Source organism: Lutzomyia longipalpis, chromosome 2, assembly GCF_024334085.1.
Source record: "Lutzomyia longipalpis isolate SR_M1_2022 chromosome 2, ASM2433408v1".
NCBI classification, from domain to species: Eukaryota; Metazoa; Arthropoda; class Insecta; order Diptera; family Psychodidae; genus Lutzomyia; species Lutzomyia longipalpis.
The window spans coordinates 30,595,508-30,618,333 of NC_074708.1; the positions used below are offsets into that span (position 1 = coordinate 30,595,508).

Below are 22,826 nucleotides of genomic sequence, written 5' to 3' on the forward strand. Positions count from 1 at the left end.
ATTGTCAATCCAAAAGACCATTAACATTTCCTCTTGAAAAACCCTGTTAATGAATCTACATGAGGTTATTTGTAGTGTGCCATTGACGACACTCGCACTAAAGCTATTTTAACACGAGCGTTATGATACAATTTCGATGCGATGCCATGAGTTACAAAAAAATACTTTGTAGGAGTTGTTGCATTTTTGGGAGATCATCAATCTTTTTTTTTGTTGAATTTTATTCAATTGCGAATTGTCGCCCATAGAGTCCCTATGGTATATTCAACTCTGTGACATTTGGCAATTTTCCGCTCCGAATCACACCAAACAAATACAGGAGTTTTTTTTTGCTGCTGCCCCACGTGCTCCATTTGATGCACTCTAGAGAGGGGCCTATATATCCAATGTATTACTTGTTAATTTGAAGTTGAAACGAATCTGTTTCATTTAGTGCTTCACACCAAAAAAACGCCATGGTTGGGGGAGTGTCGCTGAAAATTAGTTTCTTCCAGAAAAGTATTCCATAGCAATTTACAATCAACAAATTTTTCCAATGTTTATTTTCATGTCAAACGCGCAGCTGAATTCCCAATATTCTCACGAATCTCTACACCCGTTTGGTGTTTTCTGTGGTTCGCTTTTTTGTGTATCTTTCACAAGTTTTGAATACTTAAAGCAGCAAAGAATGTTGGATGAAAATGGTATGTCGCGTCTTTGCGTGCTCACTGTGGCAAGTGAAAATATTCTACTACAAAAATCTGTTTATCTTATTTTTCGTAAATTATCTCCAGCGTATTTATTTAAAGCCCATGTTGATATTTGGAAGAAAAATGAGTGAAAACAGTTGAGTTTCATTTGGGGGCGGTATTTTCCTTATTCCCTTTTCGCTTAACTTTTTCTCCAGTCCATCCCGCAACTAACTCTCAGTGTGACAAGAAATTATGACCAAAAACCCCGAGACGATTGAAAATTTTCTCATGTATTTCTTCGACATTTATCTTCCGTTTGGATCGTCGTAAAAAATGGAGAAAGATGAGAGTATTTAAAACCTATAAGCATAAACAACATCGCAGGAAAAAAAACCACACTGCACCTGAAAAATCATCATTTCAGCCCCATTCCACGTAACGATCTATAAATTACAGCACAATTTTCCATCGACACTAGGAAAATTACTTAGTGCTACAGTGTCATGTTAAATTAGGGAATGAGACTATATTGTTTTTTTTCTTACCACTGCTCGTCGCCCAAAACATTTTTATGGGTGATTTTGTGTTACGAGTAGCTATATATGCTGTCTTTTGAAATTTATTGCCCGCATAATTTTCAATTAGTTGGTGTCATTTTTCTCGAGACTCGCTCATGAGCAAGTTGCGATGATACTGAGAAGGGAATTTCGGACAGTTTAACATTAATCCTCCTTCTGCCACTATGTTGAACATTGTGAAATTGAAGAAAATGCCACAAATCGTCACAACTGCCTTTAAATATATAATTTAATTGCTGTCACTGATTCAATCACAGCCCGAGGACCACCAACAGATACACCAAACACTGTACGGATGCAATAAAACTTCAGTTTTATTCGAAATCAATTTACTACACTGTGAAAAATGCATGCGTTGATTTTCTTGAAAGTTCAACATAACAGCATAACGTGTACTCATTAATAACTATTCTATAACATAAGTCTAAAAAAATCTTTTTATTATTGAGAATCTTTTTTTTATTCTTCGTGATTTTACGATATTTTATTTTAACAAATATGTTGAAAAATTATAAATATTGACCCCTGAAGAAGACCTAAAAATGGGTCGAGAGCTTTCAATCTCAATTAAGCAACGAAAAATCTCCAAACAAACATTTCGCTTCACAACTTTTTTTCTCCTCTGAAAAGCAATTTCATTTGTAATTCTCTCACCAATTTTTTCTGTGTACCCATGGAGCAGAAAAACAGTTTAAAGACTCTTTTATTAACCCCTTCTGTGGTGTTGCATGGAGAATATTGTGCGATATTTCAAATGCGCCCCTTTTTCGTGATAATTTACACAGTCTGGCACAACAGACTGTGTATGAAAATTTCAATGAAAATGGCGCCCAGGATAAAAAGGAGAAGAGGAGAAACGTTCGTGGGTTTTGGAATTGAGTTTGGGGACATTCTCCGAAATAATATACATACAATATGTAGGTACGTTAACATACAGCAAACCCCGTAAAATACCATTAAGTACCATATATCCAAATGAATATATACATACATAACACATTGAATTTTGCATCTAATTGCTCTATATGGGTGCTTGGCAAAATGACACACGCAATTGAAATATTTTAATGGACTCTCCAGTGATTTTATAGTGGCATCGAGTGCCTGTATTATGTCAGGAAGTGGATGTTCCGTCGCTATTCAATATGTATTCAATTTAAACTCGAAAAACTCCCCATCTCACCCACAAAATGTATATGCTGTTGTAGAGTAGACTTATCGTGCGGAAAGTGCAATAAACGCAACATAAATTACATTTAATTTCTCACCTCTTTCCTCTTTTATCCCACTGTTTATGGCTTTTAATTCAGTTTAGAGAAAAATAAATAAATAGTAAAAGGGCCCCACAAACCCCTCAATTGTGCCAAAGCAGGTTTGTCGCAGAAAAAAAATTGGAACTTCATGCTCGTGAAGACTAATAGTCGGCAATAGTCCTAATAAGCAGTCACACTTTATGTTTATGCTAATGATTACGGCCTTAATCAATAGTTCAAGTCTCACTATATGTAATTATCAGCTCCAATGTGTGAATTAGTAATTTCAATAAAACAAAATGAATCAATTAGATATAATTGCTAATGGTGATTTGCTCTCTTGTGATATTACCAAGACGTGAACAGAGATTTTCTAATTTATTTGCATAATAAAATTCTATGGAATTATATCAATTTCATTGAGGCTCGAGTCAAGGTCTGGTCATCCCATGTTGTTATTTGATATGTCTTTAAAAGACATGATTGAAGAGAAACGGCTATAAATTTAATAAAGTTTAATGACTGATTTACGGTGGGCTCTCATGGTTATTTGATTTTAAATATTGGAGATAAATTAAAATTTAAAATCCCTTCATGGAAGAAATTGTTGTAAATTATGAAGAAAATTGTTGAATGGTTGAGCTATATTTTAATCAAACAAGTTTTATGTTTTTTTTTTTAATTTACAGGAAAATAAAATGTTCTACATGTCAATATATTTGGAATACCAATTATTTTTATATTTTTCCCAACACATTTAAGAAGAATTTTCATTCCAAATTATCTCAACAAAAAATCCATTGATTAAATATGAGATTTAATCATTTTAATCTCATTGAGATAATCTAGAAAAAAAAGGAAAATCATTTTTCTTTTTAAGAGACCAATTCAGCTATTAAATTTAATTGCATCTTAAAGCTAAGAATTTCAATTTTTTCTTTTAAAAATGCGGGATGAATGTGAATGCTCTGAGAATTAGCCATCTGACTTACCAAAAAAAAATTCCCCATGCGGGTATAATTTTCAATGGAATCATTTTATTTTTGACAAAATACTTTACAGAATATGGTTTAAATAACTCGCAAAGAGGGGAGTAGCATGTTGAATGTAATTTAATTTGCACTTTTCAGATGAAATTCTGAGGAATAAATTCAAGTGTTAATTGAAATTGAATGGATTTTGCCTTCTGGTTCTCACATGTTAACTCACTCTGACTCCCACATGCGCTGATCTCTTGAATGATTGGGAAAAATATAATGGGTGTAAGTGCAACGAGAGCAGTGAAAGGGCTCCACATTGTAAATCAATCATCACGCTAAAATTAAAATCACTGCCCATATTTTCTAGTCACAGTAATTAAATTATTCAGATGGAGATATCGTGCATAATGCAGAATTATTATGGTGTTCATTAATACATTCTCATGTGCTCTCTCAAGGGAATTTAGTTTGGGTTTCCTCTTGTGGCTTTGCGGATGACGGAGATTGTAAGATCATCGCATAAGTTTCCGCTTCTTGTAATCTTGGGCACTTTATTCCGACGCGAAGAGACATTCTCCAGACACTGATGGTGTGTCTCATCGTTTTCACGGAGGTTTAAGTCGTATTGCCTCAATAAATATACATATATTGTATATGTATGTACCTATATATTTAGTGCAGAACATTGAACATACAATTTGGCCTAATAATAGATTTTATAGCAAAAGGAAATATGCTGTGGAATTTTTTTGTGTGTGATTATTGTATGTCATTTTACGTGTTTACATGCCATTAATGAGAGACAATTTTTTTCCGCACTCCCCACCACAGCGCACACATACAAGTAGTTTTGGAAAATAAATTTCCTACTATGACCATCATATTATATATATACTGTCGTCGAAACCCTCCAAGCTTGTATTATTTTCTCTTTCCCAAAATGCCATTTGTATGGGATACACGAAATCCATAAAATGGAATAAAATATTTTACTGGAAATTAATATTAGAGAATTTCTTACGACGTTTTATTGCCTCCAAAAAAACAGGCTGGAGAGATATGAAATTGCATGAAATATTATACATAAGAGTCCATCATTCTTCTATTTCTATCCTATTGCCTGTTCTCGGCTATACGAGAAGAGTGGGTTAAGAAATCACAGATATTGAGAACAACGCTGAGATTGAGGACCCAAGGTGCATATTACTGAAATCTTTTCTATGGACCTTTAAGTTTTATCATTTTAAAGAATTTTAAAATTGAATTTCTTCAAAAATCTTTACTAAAGATTTTAGGATAAACTTAATCCAAGTTTGTCCTTTTCACTTATGCTTGGAAAATTTTATTTGTTGACTTTAAGAGCTTTTAAGGCATAAAAATGTCTAATTTAAAAAATCATAAAAATAACAGATTCGGTCAAAGGAAGAGTTTTAGAACTTTCAAGAATATTAATTATGAATTTACATTTCTATAACATTTAGAACAACTTCAAAAAATTTAAAATAATTTTTTTTTATAAAATTTGTAAGATCAAATGAAATTATTGAAGATCATGCAGTTAAAGAAAATTGATTTTGGTAAAGCCTTAAGCAACAAAAGAGCATAAACTCAAAACTCTTTGTCAAACCTTCAAATCGTTTTAATGCTCAATAAAATAAATCTAAAATCTTAAGTATTGTCAGCAAACAAGCATTACCCATCAAAAGCTTCTTCATCAAAGAAAGCCCACTCAATGCGAGTTGCTAGAAATAAACACAAAAAGTGTGTGTGCATTATAAATTTGTATACGGAAAATATTTGTGGAATTCCTCTCTCGAGCATCAAATTGATGAATGATTGTCTCATGAGGAATCCCCTCAATGGGCAAAGTGTATCAAAGTTCATTCTTTCTTGTTGTTTGCCTTTTTGAATCTACGGAGAATTTTCCAACGGAATTCCAATCGATCTCGAGGGATGTTATGCCTGCATTTCACAATCTTGTTCACTTGCTCCACTGACAGGCGTATCCCTACTGAGTAGGGAAAAAATAGAGTCATGTTGGTTTGCAAAGAGTTAAAGCCAAAAATACAATTCTATTTTAATCCCCATCTCATGTGCACGACTTCATTGAGGGAAAATTTTCACATGAGCAAGGGATAAAAAGCGACATGTTTATTCGTGTGCAATAAATTCAAGACTTCCCCATCGAAATATTCAACTAACGACGGACAAAATGCATAAATTTGAGATATTTTATAACACATGAAATCCACCATATGAGGATTGCAGAAACCACCATGGAGCACTTCGTGCCGGTTAATGAAATTTGATAGTCAGAAATGTGATTTTGGCGTACCACTGCGTGATGGTTTTTTGAGATGGCGACGACGTGCAAAAATATACCCATGTCGACAGATTTAAGCTTTTCTTTTTTTTTCTTTTTCTTCACCTATACTCATCCAATAATCTCAAGGTTTAGAGTTTCCTCCGTGAGAGTCACTTGTTGATGAAGAATGGGATGAAGAAATTCTCCTCCATTTGGGATATTTATCACGCACACAAAAAGATTCTATTTTTTGAAAAAAAAAGAAAAAGAAAAACTTTTTTCAAGACCGAAAGAGCGACAGTAAGTCCATTGTAGGGTATTATTTGAAATCATTTACTTATGAATGGCAAAAGTCTCAACACAAGAACCACCGCAGGGAGATTAGAGACGAAGAAGATGGAGAAAAGAAAAGAAGTGCTTTTCGTTCGCATTCTTCCTTTATTTCCCCACCAAAAGGCAGTCAAACAAGATTCATAAATTGAGAATGCTAATCGTTTATCACTTAAATACTCTAAAAGTCTCGACTTCACTACACCACAAACATTTTATGATAATTTAAATCCGATTTGAAACCACGAAAAATTATTTCTTTTTATATTGACGCCCAAGAAAAGGTTTTTTTTCTCACTCTAAGAAACTTCTTCAAATTCTTCTTTTTTTTACGTCTCTGACACGGAGACATTGGGGACTTTTTTTTTCAACTTCAGGGTTCTTTCAACCTTTCGAGATAATTGTGATGCAATTAATTTTTAATAAAACGTCCATTCTGACACTCTCCCTGAGTTTAAGCTCGGGCGATTCTTCTGTACAGCAACATTTAATGCATTTCATGGATGATTAAAATGTTATTTATGATTTCAAATCTTGCGAAATACACTGCAGAGTGTGTTAATTTATGAGGCAAAAGGAACGTGGAAAGAGAAGATATTAGCAATCTCCAGTGACATATCATTTGGTACTTGTGAACACATTAATGTTTAATATTGCCCAATCTCGCTCTCAGCTCCATTGAGGTGGAGATTATGTAATCGAAAGATTCCTATCGCCTATATATATTGAAGAAACAATAATGCGGGAGTTTAAAGACTTCTTTTTGCTACTTATATACACATTAAAAACTTTAATCAAGCCTTCGCGTCAATTTTAAATTAATCTTGAGGGTGATTTATAACACATTTAGGTGACTTGCGCAATACTTTGGCATTTCACCGAAGAAAAAGATTTGTTTAAAAGGTTTAAAAGGTTAATAAATAAAATTCATAATTATATATTTTGTGTATTGTTACTATGAAGGTCTTATGTATACAGAAAATATAGTTTTCGTAGATCGGAAACTTAACTTTATGGCAGGATTCCAACTTACCATCAGTAAAAATAAAAATTTTAATTATTCAAGAAAATTTTACACTAATTCTTGCTAATTAGACAAATTAAATTACCATTTAAAAGTAAATTAATCAATTTATGTTTGTACATAATATTTCGTTATATATAGAAGAGGACGTACGTCGTGCAAGCTTTTGGCAAAGTCTCCTCATCATAAAAGAACGCCAGAATGTTATTTTTAATGAATATCACTTCTGTGTCTGTCTCTCTCTTCACTCGAAAAAAGAGCTAAAAATATTTGTGTTTATCAACATTTTGTGGTTATTATGAGACTAAGCATCTCGAAGCATTAATAATTCATTCATATATTTTTCTTAAATGCTCAAGTCAGTCTGTTAAGTGAAAATCGAGTCTGACTGGTCTTTTTTTCTGCATGAGGCTGTCAATTACATATTAAATTGTGATAAATCGTTCTTCTCTTCCACGTGATATCCCTCGGAATTACTAGGTGTAAAAATATGTAGCAATCTTCGCATGGGGAGGAGAAAATTAATAATTTGATTTTGGTAGTGAACATTGATTTGATGGGTGCTCTTTTCTCTTGTAAGAAACTCCCACAGAGGAATCTCCTTGGGATTCTCTCAGGAAAACATGACCTGCTTCTCTCTAGTGGAATGAATGAACAATTACATGTTCATTTTGAAATCTGAAGGTGGATTTTCTCAAATAGATGAAGTGTGTGTGTAAGGGACGTAATTGAACAGGGGAAATGCCGTGTAGAAGAAGAAATTAGAGATTGCTTGGCATCCGGTATCACTGATTTTCCTCGAGAATAACCCAAAGGCAAGTCACAAGATTGCTTGCTTTGGTCAATCTATTTGTCACTTCTAATAGTGCACATGTGTAATTATAGCTGAGCATTTCCTTAGCACATCGTCGCACCAGAGATAACGAATGGACTGAATGTTTAATCAATTGAGCTCTCACAAGATTAGAGTCTTGACATTATTCCTTTGGATGCGTGATTATTGAATTAATGAGATATTGAGTCACTTTCTCGGAGATCTACTTTCGGATTTCTCCCCTCACAGAAAATTCCACGGTGTGATTAAATGTCAACGCATTTTTGGGAGAAATTTTTTTCTGTATTCGCGTAGGTGATGAGTTTCTATATTCAAATGCTAAATAGCTACTATTAAAAATGATACAAAAGACCACCCATAACTAATCGCAAATATTCATAAAGTTTCACAGAAATGTTATAAAAGTTTTGTGAAAATTTTACTAATAAACTTGGGTTGAAAGCAGAAATATTGTATTATTTAAAGAAAAAATTCATCGTGCCTCTGAATTATTCATTTTGACTTATTTAAAAGCCACAGAATATGATTTTTCTATTCAATATTTTAGTAAAAATAGTTCTCCAGTTTATATTTGATAGACATTCCATTTAAAATTTCTGTCTATGCTTTTGAGGATATTTTTATCAATCACCAAATTGATTGTGTACGATACCGCTGCAAGGACGATGAGCGAAGAAAACATCCGGGAGATAACATATTGGGAAAATGCGACGACTTATGTTTGATGGTGCATCTCATATAATCGAAGCGTCTGCATAGGAAAGTCAATTCCAGCATAGGAAGGACAATATTTCGATTGAATCTTGTACACATTGCAACCCTGTGGCACTTTTCTCATAAGCTACTTCACCCAACTCATATCCTGTCCAATCATCCCTTTTTATATAGCAAAATCACTTTTTACTCAAATACCCCCATCAATTTTCTCACGGCCCGGAAGGGCGTCCCGTATCGGCGGAAAACAGTGCAATAATATCCGTTTTTCTCTTCCATGCTCTCCTTCTTCGCTGGCAGAGTGGCGACAGAGTTCAGTCACTCGCATCGACATATTGGCTATTCCTCGTGTTGGCACAGAATGCGCGATGGAGTCAAACACGACAACAGTGGGTGGTGGGCGTCGGGGAAAGTTCCAGCATCCGCAGGTGCATCAGGTGCCTACGACGCTGCACCATCACGAGCACCACCATCAGAAGCAGCACCATCGCTACCCCAAAGACGACATTGCCATCAAATACCCCGGAGGCAGGTACTCGAACCATTGTTCACCCACCCACCCGCCCTTTCCGCTCTTCCCACCACCCCCTGACTGCCCACCGCCACCCCATACAAATGGTGGCCCCGCTTCCGCATCCTGCGGCACAACACCAACTTCACGAAAGGTCCACTGCTACCCCGACGACCCGGATAGCATAGAATTGTGCCTAGAACCAGAACCCGGGTCCACGAAGAACTACAAAAGCGCCACGATTAATGGCATCGCAGGAAGCTCGAGTGCCAGCATCAACGCCAATGAGCCACAGGTTGGTTATTTGTTATGTTCCCCAATATATCCTAATCGACACATAGTTATCGTCCCAAGCAATTGGTTACCTAGTTACCTACTTTTGCAGCAAGTTAACGGATTTATAATTCTATTAAATGATAGAAAAATTTTAAGAATGAATGATAAAGAGCTTCTTGACTGACTAAATTCCGTCCCATTCAGCTAATATTAAGAAAAAAAAGTCTATAAATCTATCATTATGTATATTATGTATTACATGTTTTCTGCATCATTTTAATGGACCATTTTACGAGGTTTTGTATGCTGCACTGACCATGACAATTAATTAACTAGAGCAATTACATATAATTGAAAAATAATATTATTGGCGGGCGGGATTCTGGTCATGATATACCACATTCCATACTCTTCCAATTAGTCAGTTCAGCATTACATTTGAATGCAAATGAAGGTACCTTTGCCACAATATATCAATACTGATTACTTCCATACAAAATGAGCATGGAAATTTTTGAAATATAAAATATTTTTCGATTTATTTACCCAAAAAAACTTAATAGATTTAAGACGGAATTAGTTTAGGATTAAGTACATTTCCCTAAGATTTAAATTGAATTTATTTTTTTAATTTATAGATAAAATGGTCTAGGAATAATATAGCAGCCACGATGGAACGATACGAACCATCGACTAGTTCTTACGGTTTATCAATGCACAACTCTTCGGGGTACCATCAGGACTACTCGTATGCGTACTATGAACCAGGTGCGGCAATGCGCCATTCAAATGTGCCAGTCCCCAGTATACCGGGAACATCAAGTCAGATAGCTGCCGGGCCGTCGAGGCCTCCACCTCCGAATTCAATGAGGGCACTTCTTTCAAAATCCTGCCGCAATTCAACAAACTCCACAAAACCCCTAGACCGACACACATACACCACGAGATATGGGACCCAGGAGAATATCTACGAAGAAATCGGAGGTGACGGTAGAATACGGATCCTATCGTCGGGACAGTCAATGATCAGCTTAAATCAGAGTATGGTGGAGGAGGAATTGCGAAGGGTGCAAAATCGCCATAGACGCGTGTTAGGGGAACTGAATCTCTCGGTTGAGGCCATGATTATGCCATCAGCCTCACCAACGGATAGTCCCACGGAAGAGGAACCCAACCGAGAGCCTGAAAATCTGGCTGAGCTTCTTAATTCGGTAGGACCAACGGATGAGCTTCTATCGCCAGTGAGCTCCCAGGCGATCGGTGGAGGTGGTGATCTCGACAGTGGCTTTAGCGGGAGCAGTAGTGGTGCTAGTTATGTAGGGAGTTTGAGATATCATAGAACCTGTTCAGCCATGTCTACCTTCCCCACGCGATCATCGACACCCAGTGCCGGTGGTGGAGGATCCCTCTACGGTGGTAGCTGTCGATCATCGCAGCGATCACACGAAGATCCCGGCATATCGTCCTTCTCGACACGATCGTGCTCCTCCTACAGCAGCGCTAAGGTGCATCAACGTCCAGCGGAGGATCCAGGGCCTACTAGTAATAGTTCAGAGATACCCAAACCGACCAAACTGAGTTTTTGGAGTCGCAAAGGATGGCGAAAGTTCCCAGGATTTTCCAGTACAACTAGTGTCAATAAAGCTGGTGCTACAAATGGTAAGTTAAATTTCTAATTTTTCTCTTCATCACGTTACCTGTAGTAGATCTATGATTCTACCTAACTTCCCCTTCCTCTGAAATTTTAATTATGCAATATACCAACTGATAACTATATATGTAGATCTTAATTTTCTTGTGATTTTCTTTAATCATGAAATGCATAGTCTGATCACAAAAATAAAGGGTAATGGATACCTACCTACCTCTCTTACTATTCTTAGTATACCTACTATTTTTTAAACTTGTTAGAAAAAGTAACGTTTTTAGGGGAGACTGAGATGAAACTTTCTTATATTTTGGCTTTTTAATTACCTACATTTAACTGGTTTTATGTCATTTAAAATTCCTTTGTCCAATAATTTTTAAAAGCTCGAAAAAGTTGCACGTCTTACTAAAAAAGGCTCACGAATAATTTAAGAACTTCTTAAGACCGATTTTCTGTATTTAGGCAATCTGATTAAAGCAATACGAATTCAATTTCTTCGCAAAAGTCGTAAAAACTCTGAGATCGATCAAAATATTATACATACATATGTACCTATGTACATATGAACACATAAACTTAAACCGCTTAAACTCTTGGAAAAATATTTTACGACAATTTATTCTATTTTCCGAGACATTACCAAAAAAGAAACATTCAAAACAAATATATAATAAAGCGACCTGTTATGCCATAAATTTACAAGACAGTGCCCCCCATTTGTTCGGAATTGCATGCAAATTTAATGCTTCTCCTCACCATATGATGCTGTATAGCATTTTTGTTGCATTTCAATGGGGTCTTTGGTCTTCATCGATTGACGATGACTGTGGTAAATTTTGTCTTTGATGCTCTACCCCATCGTTGTATGTATGTGTGTGTGTGTGTGTGTGTTTTCTTTTGGGGATAAAAGTGGGTGGGAGACGAAGGACGAATGTGGCAAAAAAGAAGTGCTGACAATAGCAATACAAGAGACTCTCTATCATCACCCTCTTAGTATGTTGTATTATTGTGCGATATGGCAGTATCCTGTCCCGCCCCAAACTGCTGAATACATTCTCCGAAGGGTGAAAAAATCTCATAAAGAGAAGAATTTTCAATTTGACTTTCTTTTGTGTTTACAAAAATTTGAATCATTTTCTCTCTTTTTACTCCAAACGAATTACTTTCCCCCAAAGGGGGATGTTGGGATGCAATGAAAAATGGTAGAGAGCTTTGGGTAGGTATGGGGGGATAAAATGCCTTTGAAAGTTGCACATCATGAGCCCCCAATATTGCTGAGTGAATGCATCCAACTATGTACGGCCGTAAATCACATATAAATTGAAACTATTGTTATTCAGATGGGATTAAATTTTAGTAAAGGAGAAAAGAGGGTTATAAACCAACATTTTCCTTTGTCATTTGTCAGACTTTCTCCCTCAGGTCACTTGAAGTATAGTTTCTATGTGCTTTGCTATATAGTACGGAGCACCCAGTTGCAATCTTTCTCATTTCTAGAGGGTGAAAGTACCCCAATGAACTTCCACCAACTGCTTCAATTCAGTCTTCTCCTTTTTCTCTATGAAACACAGATGAGGAGTAAAAGTTAATGTTGTGTTTCAAAAAAAACTTTTTGCCTTTTTCGCTGTAAATTTAACGACACACGATAACGAGTCTTAACTAAACATTTTTGCTTTTCTGCATTCACGGGATCTTTTTGCTCCGCATTAGCTTTATGTTGGTATATAGGTATGTATGTACCTTTCGTGCAATGCCACGAGAACTGCATTTTCGAGTTTATAAAATTAAAAAGGAAGATACCGTGGAGTATTCGTGGTAGGGCAAAAAAGGTACATTATCTCACACACAGGGAGCTTTGTTTAGGAACTTGCAAAGCATCTCTCGAAAGGGAGATGAAAAACACCATAGAATTTCAGCGCGAGATGCAAAAGAGTTTTGTCAGAAATATTCTCTCCAAGGCTTAGAATTATCTTTGAAAATTTATATAATAGAATATTTCAGGGAATTCTCTATGAAAAATAAATTATCTTAAGAGTGGAAAGTTTGTTGAATTTGCAAAACTTTCTCAATCATCACAACAGTTCCCTCACCTTTTTAAAACCAACAAATTCTCTCTATCACACAGTACACAATGGGTTAATATACTAATATTTAAACAGCTGGAAGAAAGTTTCTTTAAGAAATTGAATGATTCTTATCGTTCTCCCCATACCCCTTTAAACAAATTTTTAAACAAAATTACTCTCTGCGTAGAAATAGTTTATTTGCAACCTTTTAACTCATCAAATATTGACAAAATTCTTCTGGTAGCTCCGGTAGTTCGCTCTCTCTCTCTCTCACACTTTGCGTTGCCTGTGAAAAAGCTTCAAGGTCTCTTCTTGTGCTTAATAGGGAATGAATTTGCAAAGATCGAAAGCCATGTAGACGCAAGAGCATCACCATTTGGTCGCATATGCAGAGATGTTGTGTCACTCTTAGTGTGGTAGCAACAAATGAAATTTTACTATACATGAGCTTCCGGTAGTATACTCGTCAGAAATGGCAAGAGCAAATATTTGCAGCTTCACCCAGACATAATATTCTTGCAACCACACGGAAAACAGAAGCCCCGAATAAGCGCCAGATGCGTTCGAGCTCTTCACCATCTCTGGGTCCATGTGAGGTGAAGTGGCTCTGGGTGGGTGTGGGAAAATATGTATAGCACTGCCAATTGTTAATATGTATGCCAGTTTTATTGGATTGGCTGTGTGTGGAGTGGGGTGGTGGGATTCAAGTGGATGTGCCCGGGACCTTATGCGGTGGGGTGTCAGAAAGTCCTCAAGCGTATCAAATATGTAAGCACTCTCTATGGTGTTTCCCATATGAGTAGTTCCAGTGCTTCAACTCGAGAATGTGTGTATGGAAATTTCAGGAAAAACACTTGTGCCGGATGATGGGCCAATGCTGGGGAAGGAAGTTTTTATTTGTTGAAATAATGAATCCACCCTTATATGCCTTATATTTACCTCACTGCGCATTTTCCTTCATATTATTATTTATATAATTATGTGAATTTACTCATCCTGTTAATTGAATAGTTTTCAACATTGTATGTATCTATGTATTTCATATTTCTTCAAATAGGTAGGTAATAGGGGAGAGCGGGGCTAATAAAGTCACTTAAGGGTTTGGAAAAAGCCTAAAATATCATATTTCCTAGCTAGATAGAACAAAATGATCTGAGAAAGAGTTGTAGGGCAGTAAATTTCCTAAAGAAATGAGCTATACATTTCGTTTTATCTATTTGGGAAATATGATATTTTGAGCTTTTTCTAAACCCTTTAGTGACTTTTTTAACCCCGCTCTCCCCTACTGCTTTGAATTGTGATAAATTTTAAGCGCGTTCTCACTGCTAAAAGAGAAATGAGAAACAAGAACTTTTGTTGAAAAGCTCTTACTCAGGCCTTATGAGATTAGCATGAGAATGAATTTAGATTAAAATCATACAGAAACTGATTAAAGTTACAATTTCCTTTAAATAATAATAAACCTTATTTTCCTGCTCAATTACATTTCAATAATATTGAAAAATAAAGCATTGATTTTTTTAACTCATACATTTTAAAATTAAATTTGCAAATCTAATTTGCAGTGTTAATGAAGGGAATTATGGGAATTCAGGATTGAAATATGTTGAAAATTATGATAGAAAAGTTAATTAAAACAAACCATATATACCAACATAACAACAAAATTAATATTTGCAGTAAATTTCTGCTCTTTTAACTTTGGGGAAAAATGAAATATTGTTTGAAGAGCTAATTAATTAGTAAATTGAAATAATAAAAAATATGTATGTCGAATGAAGGAAACCCTTTTATATCTTGCGAACTTCAATAGTTCATTAGTTTGACTTTGTATGAAATACAAATAGTGGTAGGTAACTAATTTAAAATATATTCGATAACTTTGCCCTTTCACTTCGTTGAATAGAGAAAAGAATTTAATTAATTTCAAATAAACACAAATGATTCCCATTCAAAAATTCATTTTGATACTGAACAACTTGATGAAATTTACTAAATGGAAAACTTCAAAAGAAGTTAGAGACGTGTAGAAAATAATTCAGGAATATTCAATAAATCAATTACCATATTTTAGTATTATACTCTTGTGTTAAGCTTCATTTAATTTATTCGTTCAGAACTAAGAGAAAAAAAACGAAGTGCATAAACTTTATCGTATCACTCAAATTCCAGCATATTTCTCTCATTCTTTCTGCAAAAACCAAATCCAATTTATTGCTAAACATTTCACAGAACTTGAGCTCTATTTTCCCGTACTTCAATGGAGCATAATATCTTATAAAAGAAGTTGAAGAAAAAAAATAGGAAATAAAAAGAGACTTGAGGGCGGTAGGTGGGATATAGAAAAATCCAATTATTTTAATAACTACAGACATTTCCTAGCGCACAATTGTATGTTCCTCACAGAGTTCAACTTTAATGGATTTTCAGTGGTAATCTCCTCGATGTATTTATTTGCTTTCAATTTCCAATACAATTGATATTTATTGCCCATACAAATATCCCTCCATTTCCCATGTCCCTTTTTCTTCCCCACCCCACCTCCTTCGTGATTCCAAACACTACAAATAGCATCAATATTTTCCTCCTTTTTTTCCAATTCCATGTCTGCACAATTGTTGTGTCTTCCCCGAGATGAGTTTATTTATGAGACATTGAAACATTTCTCACGTGGTGTCTTCTATTGCCAGCCATCATTAAGAGATTACACCTTTTTTGCTCGTTTGCAATTAGTGGTAACATGACAAAAATCCCTTGTCTTCTGCGCCATCGCACATAGTGGGAGAATTTGTCAGAAGCTCGATTTACTTGATGGGATGTCTCATAGAAAATTTTCAATCATGTTTCACAAATAAAATCGTCATTCTCCGGGAAAGGATGTTTAAACCACTATATATATATAGGTATATAAACTACAGTATTGTGTCGATTATAGTTTCGCAACTCAGGTTATTTTCTAACGTTAATCGATCCGTTTTTGTGACTTAACGTTCCTTCATTTTCAAACGTTTTACGTTCAATAGGTTCAAAATAATGATTTGTAACGTTCAAAAATTTTGTTTTAATTTTTTTTGCTTTTTAAAAGAAAACTTAAAATTACATGAACTTTTGGATTATTCATTAAACATTTAACCTCTATTTCTATCACTTGTTGATCGTAATATTAAACCATTTTTAGATAATGAAGCAAAAACAGTAAGAATCTGATTCTAAACCTATTTTCTAAGTCTATTTTCTCCATTCAATTTTTGCGCAACATTTTCTTCTATGGAACTGTAGGTGAATGACAAAAGTATGGATTGTTGCGTCTTTTTTGCCTTCATTTCACCGCGACAGTCGGTTTTTAATCCTTTTTCTCAAACTCCATCCGAGGTGAATGTGTTTTCATATCTAAAGCACTGTGCAAAGAGAGGAGTTGGGTGTATAATGAAAGAAATATATAAAAGGGAAAGATGCCTGCAAGAACATATATTATGGTTAAGAAAAAGGTAAAAATTCAGCTTCAATCATTCCGCGATATCATCTGCCTGTTTTTATATTTCATACACAGCTTTATACGTATAAAATATAGAAGAGAGTTTAAAACATTCTCAAGCGATATTTAGTGCATGTGGTGATCCACTTTGCGATAAAATTGCCTTCTTTTGCTCCTCAACTCTCCTCCATTGCGCGGGGTTCGCTCTGGTGGGATGGAGATGATGCCGAAGTACACATCGCACAATATTCTGGTACACATTAAATCGATATTGCGAAAACCTCATGCCTCGTTAATGAATATTCCAATAATATTTCTGAAACTTCCCCAAAATGCCAAGTCCACAACAACAGAGGAGGAGGATGGAAAAAAAAATCCCTGAGACTAATTAGTAAGAAAAATCGCCTGCAATTGAAGTCACTTTTATCTTGGACAGTTGTCTTTTTTTTTTCTTCTCAAAAAAAGAAACAAGTACCGAGATGTTACAAAGGAAAGGGTCCGTGGGACCTGATGGGGTATTAGGATGGTGTACGTAACGTACATACATATAGGGTAACAGAGAGAGAGAGAGTCAAGTAAAACTCTTCACCATCCATCCATCAGTATCCTTGGTCCGAGTGAAGACAGATCGATCATGAACGACTAGGGCGAGTTTTATATCATGAACTCTCATGTGGTATTTACCCTGGCAATCACAACTCGTTCTCCTCGACCCATGGATATTCCCTCTGTCGCTTCTTCTTCTGCCTTTTATTCAATTTATTTCGATTTAATCGATGGATTGGAATTTAATTTCGCATTCAGTTCGCGTGATGTCGTTGCGGGATTTTGTATTTGAAACAAACAATCGTAAATCTTTCACTTTCGATGGATGCACACAAATCCAACATAGCAACTCAGGATCATATTATACCTCACTCCCATGACCCCCGCCACTGTCCGCAATGTAATGCGAATTTGGTATACAGTAGCGACAATAATAGTAAATCCAATCCCAGATTATAGCACAGCATCACCAAAGCATTTCCGCGTAAATTTCAATTACGCTAATTTCACCTGTCATAACGGGAATACGTAAGTAAAAGGTTTGAGTAAGCGTAAGACTTAAATTTTTCTAATGTAGAATTCACAAAATAATTTAGAAGAGAAACTTACGGATTAAGAAAAATAATTGTGAACAATTGAATTTTCTTTAAAATTCAGAGTAAGTGTAGTCTTAATATTCCATGTGAATGCCCTTATTATTTTTGTGCTTTTTTGTATAATATAATTCTTATGAACTTTTACAAATTTTTAAGTTTTCAATGCAATAAAATTGTAGAAGAAAAATATTTAAATCAATCTTTCTGATAAATTATTCTGATATAAAATCTAAATTTTATTTTGAAAACATAAATCACAGATTTATTTGGCAGCATAACTCATTTGTTATTATTTAGTCAGGATATGACAGGCAAGTACAAAATTCAAAAGCCACTGCGCTCCCAAAATAAGGCTTTTTTCTTACCAAAATTTGGTTTTGAGCCGGAAAAGGCAATCATTTTCAGGCAGAGGGGGGTCACGGAGACAACTACTGTTGTAGGGCGAAAATTATCCGTGGCTTTTCCTGCCGATTTTTTGACTTGAAAATTCCAACTGCTTCCGAGCTCACTGGGAAAAACAAGATGACGTCGGTGAAAGAATTAACAGGCCGCAACTCAGTGGCCAGTAATAGTAAAAGGACAAGGAGTAGCCCAGGACCAGAGCCTAGGTCAAAACAGACAACAATTATGAGTAATTGGCTAAGGAAAGCCAATCCTGTGGACACCAGTAACCGATATGAAGTACTTGCCAATGTTGCCAATGACGAAAATGACAAGGAGGTTATACCTGATCCAATGGACCAGGATAACACCGATGAGATGCCAAAGGACAAGGCTCGAAATGAACCAAAGCCACCACCGATTTATGTTCACGGAGCGGAGGAAATTAAGCCCCTACGCGAGTTGCTCGACAAACATGCCCCAAATGGTTATACCCTGAAAAGCAACCGAGGAAGTGAGGTTAGAATCCAAGTCAACAATGCAACACAATACAGAGTTATTCTCAAAGAACTCACCGACAGGAAAACTGAGCTTCATTCATACCAATTTAAGAATGATAGGTCTTTCCGGGTCGTGCTGAGAAATCTTCACCACTCTACAGAACTGGAGGAGATAAAGAATGAATTGAGTATTCTTGGACACAATGTGAAGCACATTTCCAATGCGAGGGATAGAGTTACCAAAGCTCCGATGTCAATGTTCTATGTTGATCTGCAGCAGAGTCCAAACAATCGAGAGATTTACAACATAAAGCTCTTCATGCACACTGTTGTGGTTTTTGAGCCTCCCCGGCCAAGGCGTGAGATACCACAATGCACGCACTGTCAGCGCTTTGGACACACTAAGGGGTTTTGTCACAGACCACCAAGATGTGTCAAATGCGACGGGGGGCATTTGACGAAGGACTGCACGCGGAAATTGAGGGATGACCAAGTTAAATGTGCAAATTGTGGGGAAAACCACCCTGCAAACTATAGAGGGTGCTCCGTGCATAAGCAACTCCAGCAAAAACTGTTCCCAAAGTTGAGAGAGAGAGAGTTTAATAGAGCAAGAAGTGACCGTTACACAAATTCAAATCAAACATTTGCAGACGTTACGAGAGGCCAAAACACTGAGAGAAATGATTTGCCCAACCCGCCCATCCAGAATGAAAATGTGATTTCCACTGATATGAATGATCTCAAAACAATGATGAAAACACTTATGGTGCAAATGTCTACTATGATGAACCTTCTTACAACGTTGGTTGCTGCACAGTCAAAGAACAGTAATGCATCAACATGATGGACTCCCTTAATGTTGTTGTATGGAATGCCAATGGCTTGTGTCAACATACACAAGAACTGAAACATTTTTTAAATTTATATGACGTGGACATCATCCTGATATCAGAAACTCACTTCACGTGCAAATCGTCTTTCAAAATTCCAAACTACATGCTCTATAATACGAACCACCCTGATGGGAAAGGACACGGCGGGACTGCGGTTCTGGTCAAATCAAAAATTCAGCACTATCAAAATGAGAGCTTTTGTAAAGATTTCCTCCAAGCCACAACTGTGACGCTCAGGACTTTCTGTGGTCATGTTGCCTTCTCCTCGGTCTACTGCCCTCCAAAACATAACATTAAAAGGGATCAATTTGAGGAATATTTCAGCACGCTGGATGGAACCTTCATATCTGGGGGAGATTTTAACTCGAAACACACTCTTTGGGGGTCACGCCTCATCACCGCTAAAGGAAAGGAGCTGCTGCATGTTATGCAGAAGCACAATTTTGGCCATCTCTCCACATATGAGCCAACTTACTGGCCAACGGATCGGAAAAAGACTCCGGATCTTATAGACTTCTGCGTCACAAGGGGTATTGACAAAAGGATGTGCAAAGTAATGTCCTCGGCTGAGCTTTCTTCTGACCATTCTCCGGTGATGGTCTCTCTTCTGACAAGGGTTGCGGCAAATCCGGCAAGAGTGGTGCTTCACACAAAGAGAACAAATTGGGCGGCCTTTAGGGAGACACTGGATGGGTTGGTTGATCTTCGTGTTCCGCTGAAGTCGGAGAGCGATGTTGAGATCGCGGTGGAGGATTTTACGAGAAGCCTGCAGAGCGCAGCATGGTTTGCCACTCCAAAGGTGGGGGAGAGTGATGGCAACAGGGCGGAGTGTCCGAGGAAGATTCGAGATAAGCTGAAGGAGAAAAGGAGGTTGCGTCGGAGGTGGCAACAAACTCGGCATCATGATGACAAGAGGAGATTGAATAGGGCGACTGAGGAACTCAGAGTTTTGCAGCGAGACCACACGAATGCCTCTGTTGGACATTATTTGTCCAAACTTACTCCAACCCAGGCTACTGACTACAACCTGTGGAAGCTAACAAGGAATTTAAAGAGGCCACAAAAAACCAATCCACCAATTTTGAATAAACATCAACAATGGGCCAGGAGTGACGAAGAAAAGGCAACCGCTTTTGCTGAGCATCTTGAGGAGGTTTTCGCCCCATGGAATTCCACTGCGACTGATTTGGACGAGGAGTCGGTTTTGGGCTTCTTGGAGTCACCTTTCCAGATGGATCTCCCAATCAGGAGTTTTAAAGCCAAAGAGGTGAAACACGTGATCCGTAAGCAACTCAATCCAAAGAAGGCCCCGGGCTTTGATTTGATAACTGGAAGACTGCTCCAGGAGTTGTCCCCGAAAGGTCTCGCAATGACAACCCAGATCTTCAACGCATGTTTGCGATTGGGTTATATGCCGGCACAGTGGAAGGTGGCTCAAATCACAATGCTCCCAAAACCAGGAAAAAAGCCTGAGTTGGTCGAGTCTCATAGACCCATCAGTCTCTTGCCGGTTTTGTCCAAAGTGTTCGAGAAACTTTTTCTCGGCCGCCTGAGGCCAATCCTGGAGGAGGATATGCTGATTCCAGAGCATCAGTTCGGTTTTAGAAACAATCATGCCACTGTGGAGCAGGTACACCGATTGGTGAACACAATAAATCTTGGATTAGAAAACAGAAAGTACTGCACGGCTGCGTTCATCGACATAAGTCAGGCGTTCGACAAGGTGTGGCACCTGGGACTTTTGTTTAAATTGAAGTGTGCCCTCCCCTGCCCGTTTTTCACAGTACTAAAATCATACTTGGAAAATCGGCACTATTATGTAAAACATGGGAATCACAGCACAGACTTACATGAAATTAGATCCGGAGTGCCCCAGGGCAGTGTTTTAGGGCCAATGCTCTATTTGGTTTTCACCCAAGATCTCCCGGTCAGGGCGGACACAGTTACCCACACTTTTGCAGACGATACTGCAATAATTGCCACTCATGAGGACCCAGGGGCTGCTGCGAGTGTCCTGCAGAGACATGTGGATGATATTGGGGACTGGCTGGGGCGGTGGAGAGTGAGAGCCAACGAAACCAAATCAGTGCATGTAACTTTTACGACAAGGAAAGGAACCTGCCCACCAATCACCTTAAACAACAAACAAATACCTCAAGCTGATGAGGTTAGGTATCTTGGCCTCCATCTGGACAAGAGGTTGACGTGGCACAAACACATATGGACAAAAAGAAAGCAGCTGGGCTTGAGGATGAGAGACATGTATTGGTACATGGGGCGGAAATCAAAATTGTCAACTTACAATAAAGTGTTGCTCTACAAAACTGTGATAGTGCCAATATGGAGTTATGGCTGCCAGCTCTGGGGATCGGCGTGCTCCTCTAGTGTTGATATCCTCGAGAGGTTCCAAAGCAAAACGCTGAGACAAATTGTGAATGCCCCCTACTACGTTCCAAATGAACTTTTGAGACGTGATTTAGAAGTGCCCTCAGTGAAAGAAGCAATTAGAACATATAGTGAAAAGTACAAAGAAAGACTAAACTTGCACCCAAATCAGTCAGTGAAGAGAGATATTTTGCAGAGAGACAAAAGTGAAAGAAGACTTAAGAAGAAGTGGCCATGTGATCTTTATAGTGAACAATAGATGACTCAAAGTGTTGTGGGCTCAGTGGATCCCACATGGCGCGCCCCTCTTAAATTCCAAATTATCATTATAATTTGTGGTTTGAGAGGAAAAGACACAAAAAGTTCAAATGTGTTTAACACAGAAGTGCAAACAGTGGAGATAAAAAAAAAAAAAAAAAAAAAAAAAAATTTCAAATTTTCGAAGAATCCTTGCTTTGGAAAGAAAAAAAAGCTCATAATCCATACCGATTTATCATCCAATTGCCAATCGCGGAGTTATTAAAAAAAAAAGCGGAAAATTCAGATATAAAAATAAATGTGACTTTGCATTCATCCAATCCACTGTATAGCATGTGAAAGACCCAGGCGATCTCCCCAATAATAATGTATATATGTATGAAGTAGCATGAAGTGCATTTTCAGTGGTGGCGGCGACTGTCCAACAATTCCCTACACTGCACCACCATCAACATGATGATAGTTGTCGTTGCACGGACAATGGTCATGAATTTCACAATTAAATGGTTCATTACATGCCGGTAATGGCATTGTGTGTAGTTGAATTGGTGGCCTCCCGGGCAGGAGGATCGCGTCCATCTCAATGCTTATTTCAACTCGG

The 22,826-nt window shown here is 37.2% G+C and overlaps 1 protein-coding gene across 1 annotated transcript in view; it reads left to right on the forward strand.

Moving 5' to 3' along the window:
* The window catches only part of LOC129790104 (uncharacterized), a 182,026-nt gene that overhangs the window by 128,795 nt on the left and 30,405 nt on the right, over positions 1-22,826 (forward strand). The window contains exons 5-6 of the mRNA XM_055827340.1: positions 8,991-9,496; positions 10,116-11,136. Coding sequence (XP_055683315.1) covers positions 9,059-9,496; positions 10,116-11,136 — 1,459 coding nt within the window. The 5' untranslated portion in view covers positions 8,991-9,058. The remainder of the gene's footprint in view (positions 1-8,990; positions 9,497-10,115; positions 11,137-22,826) is intronic.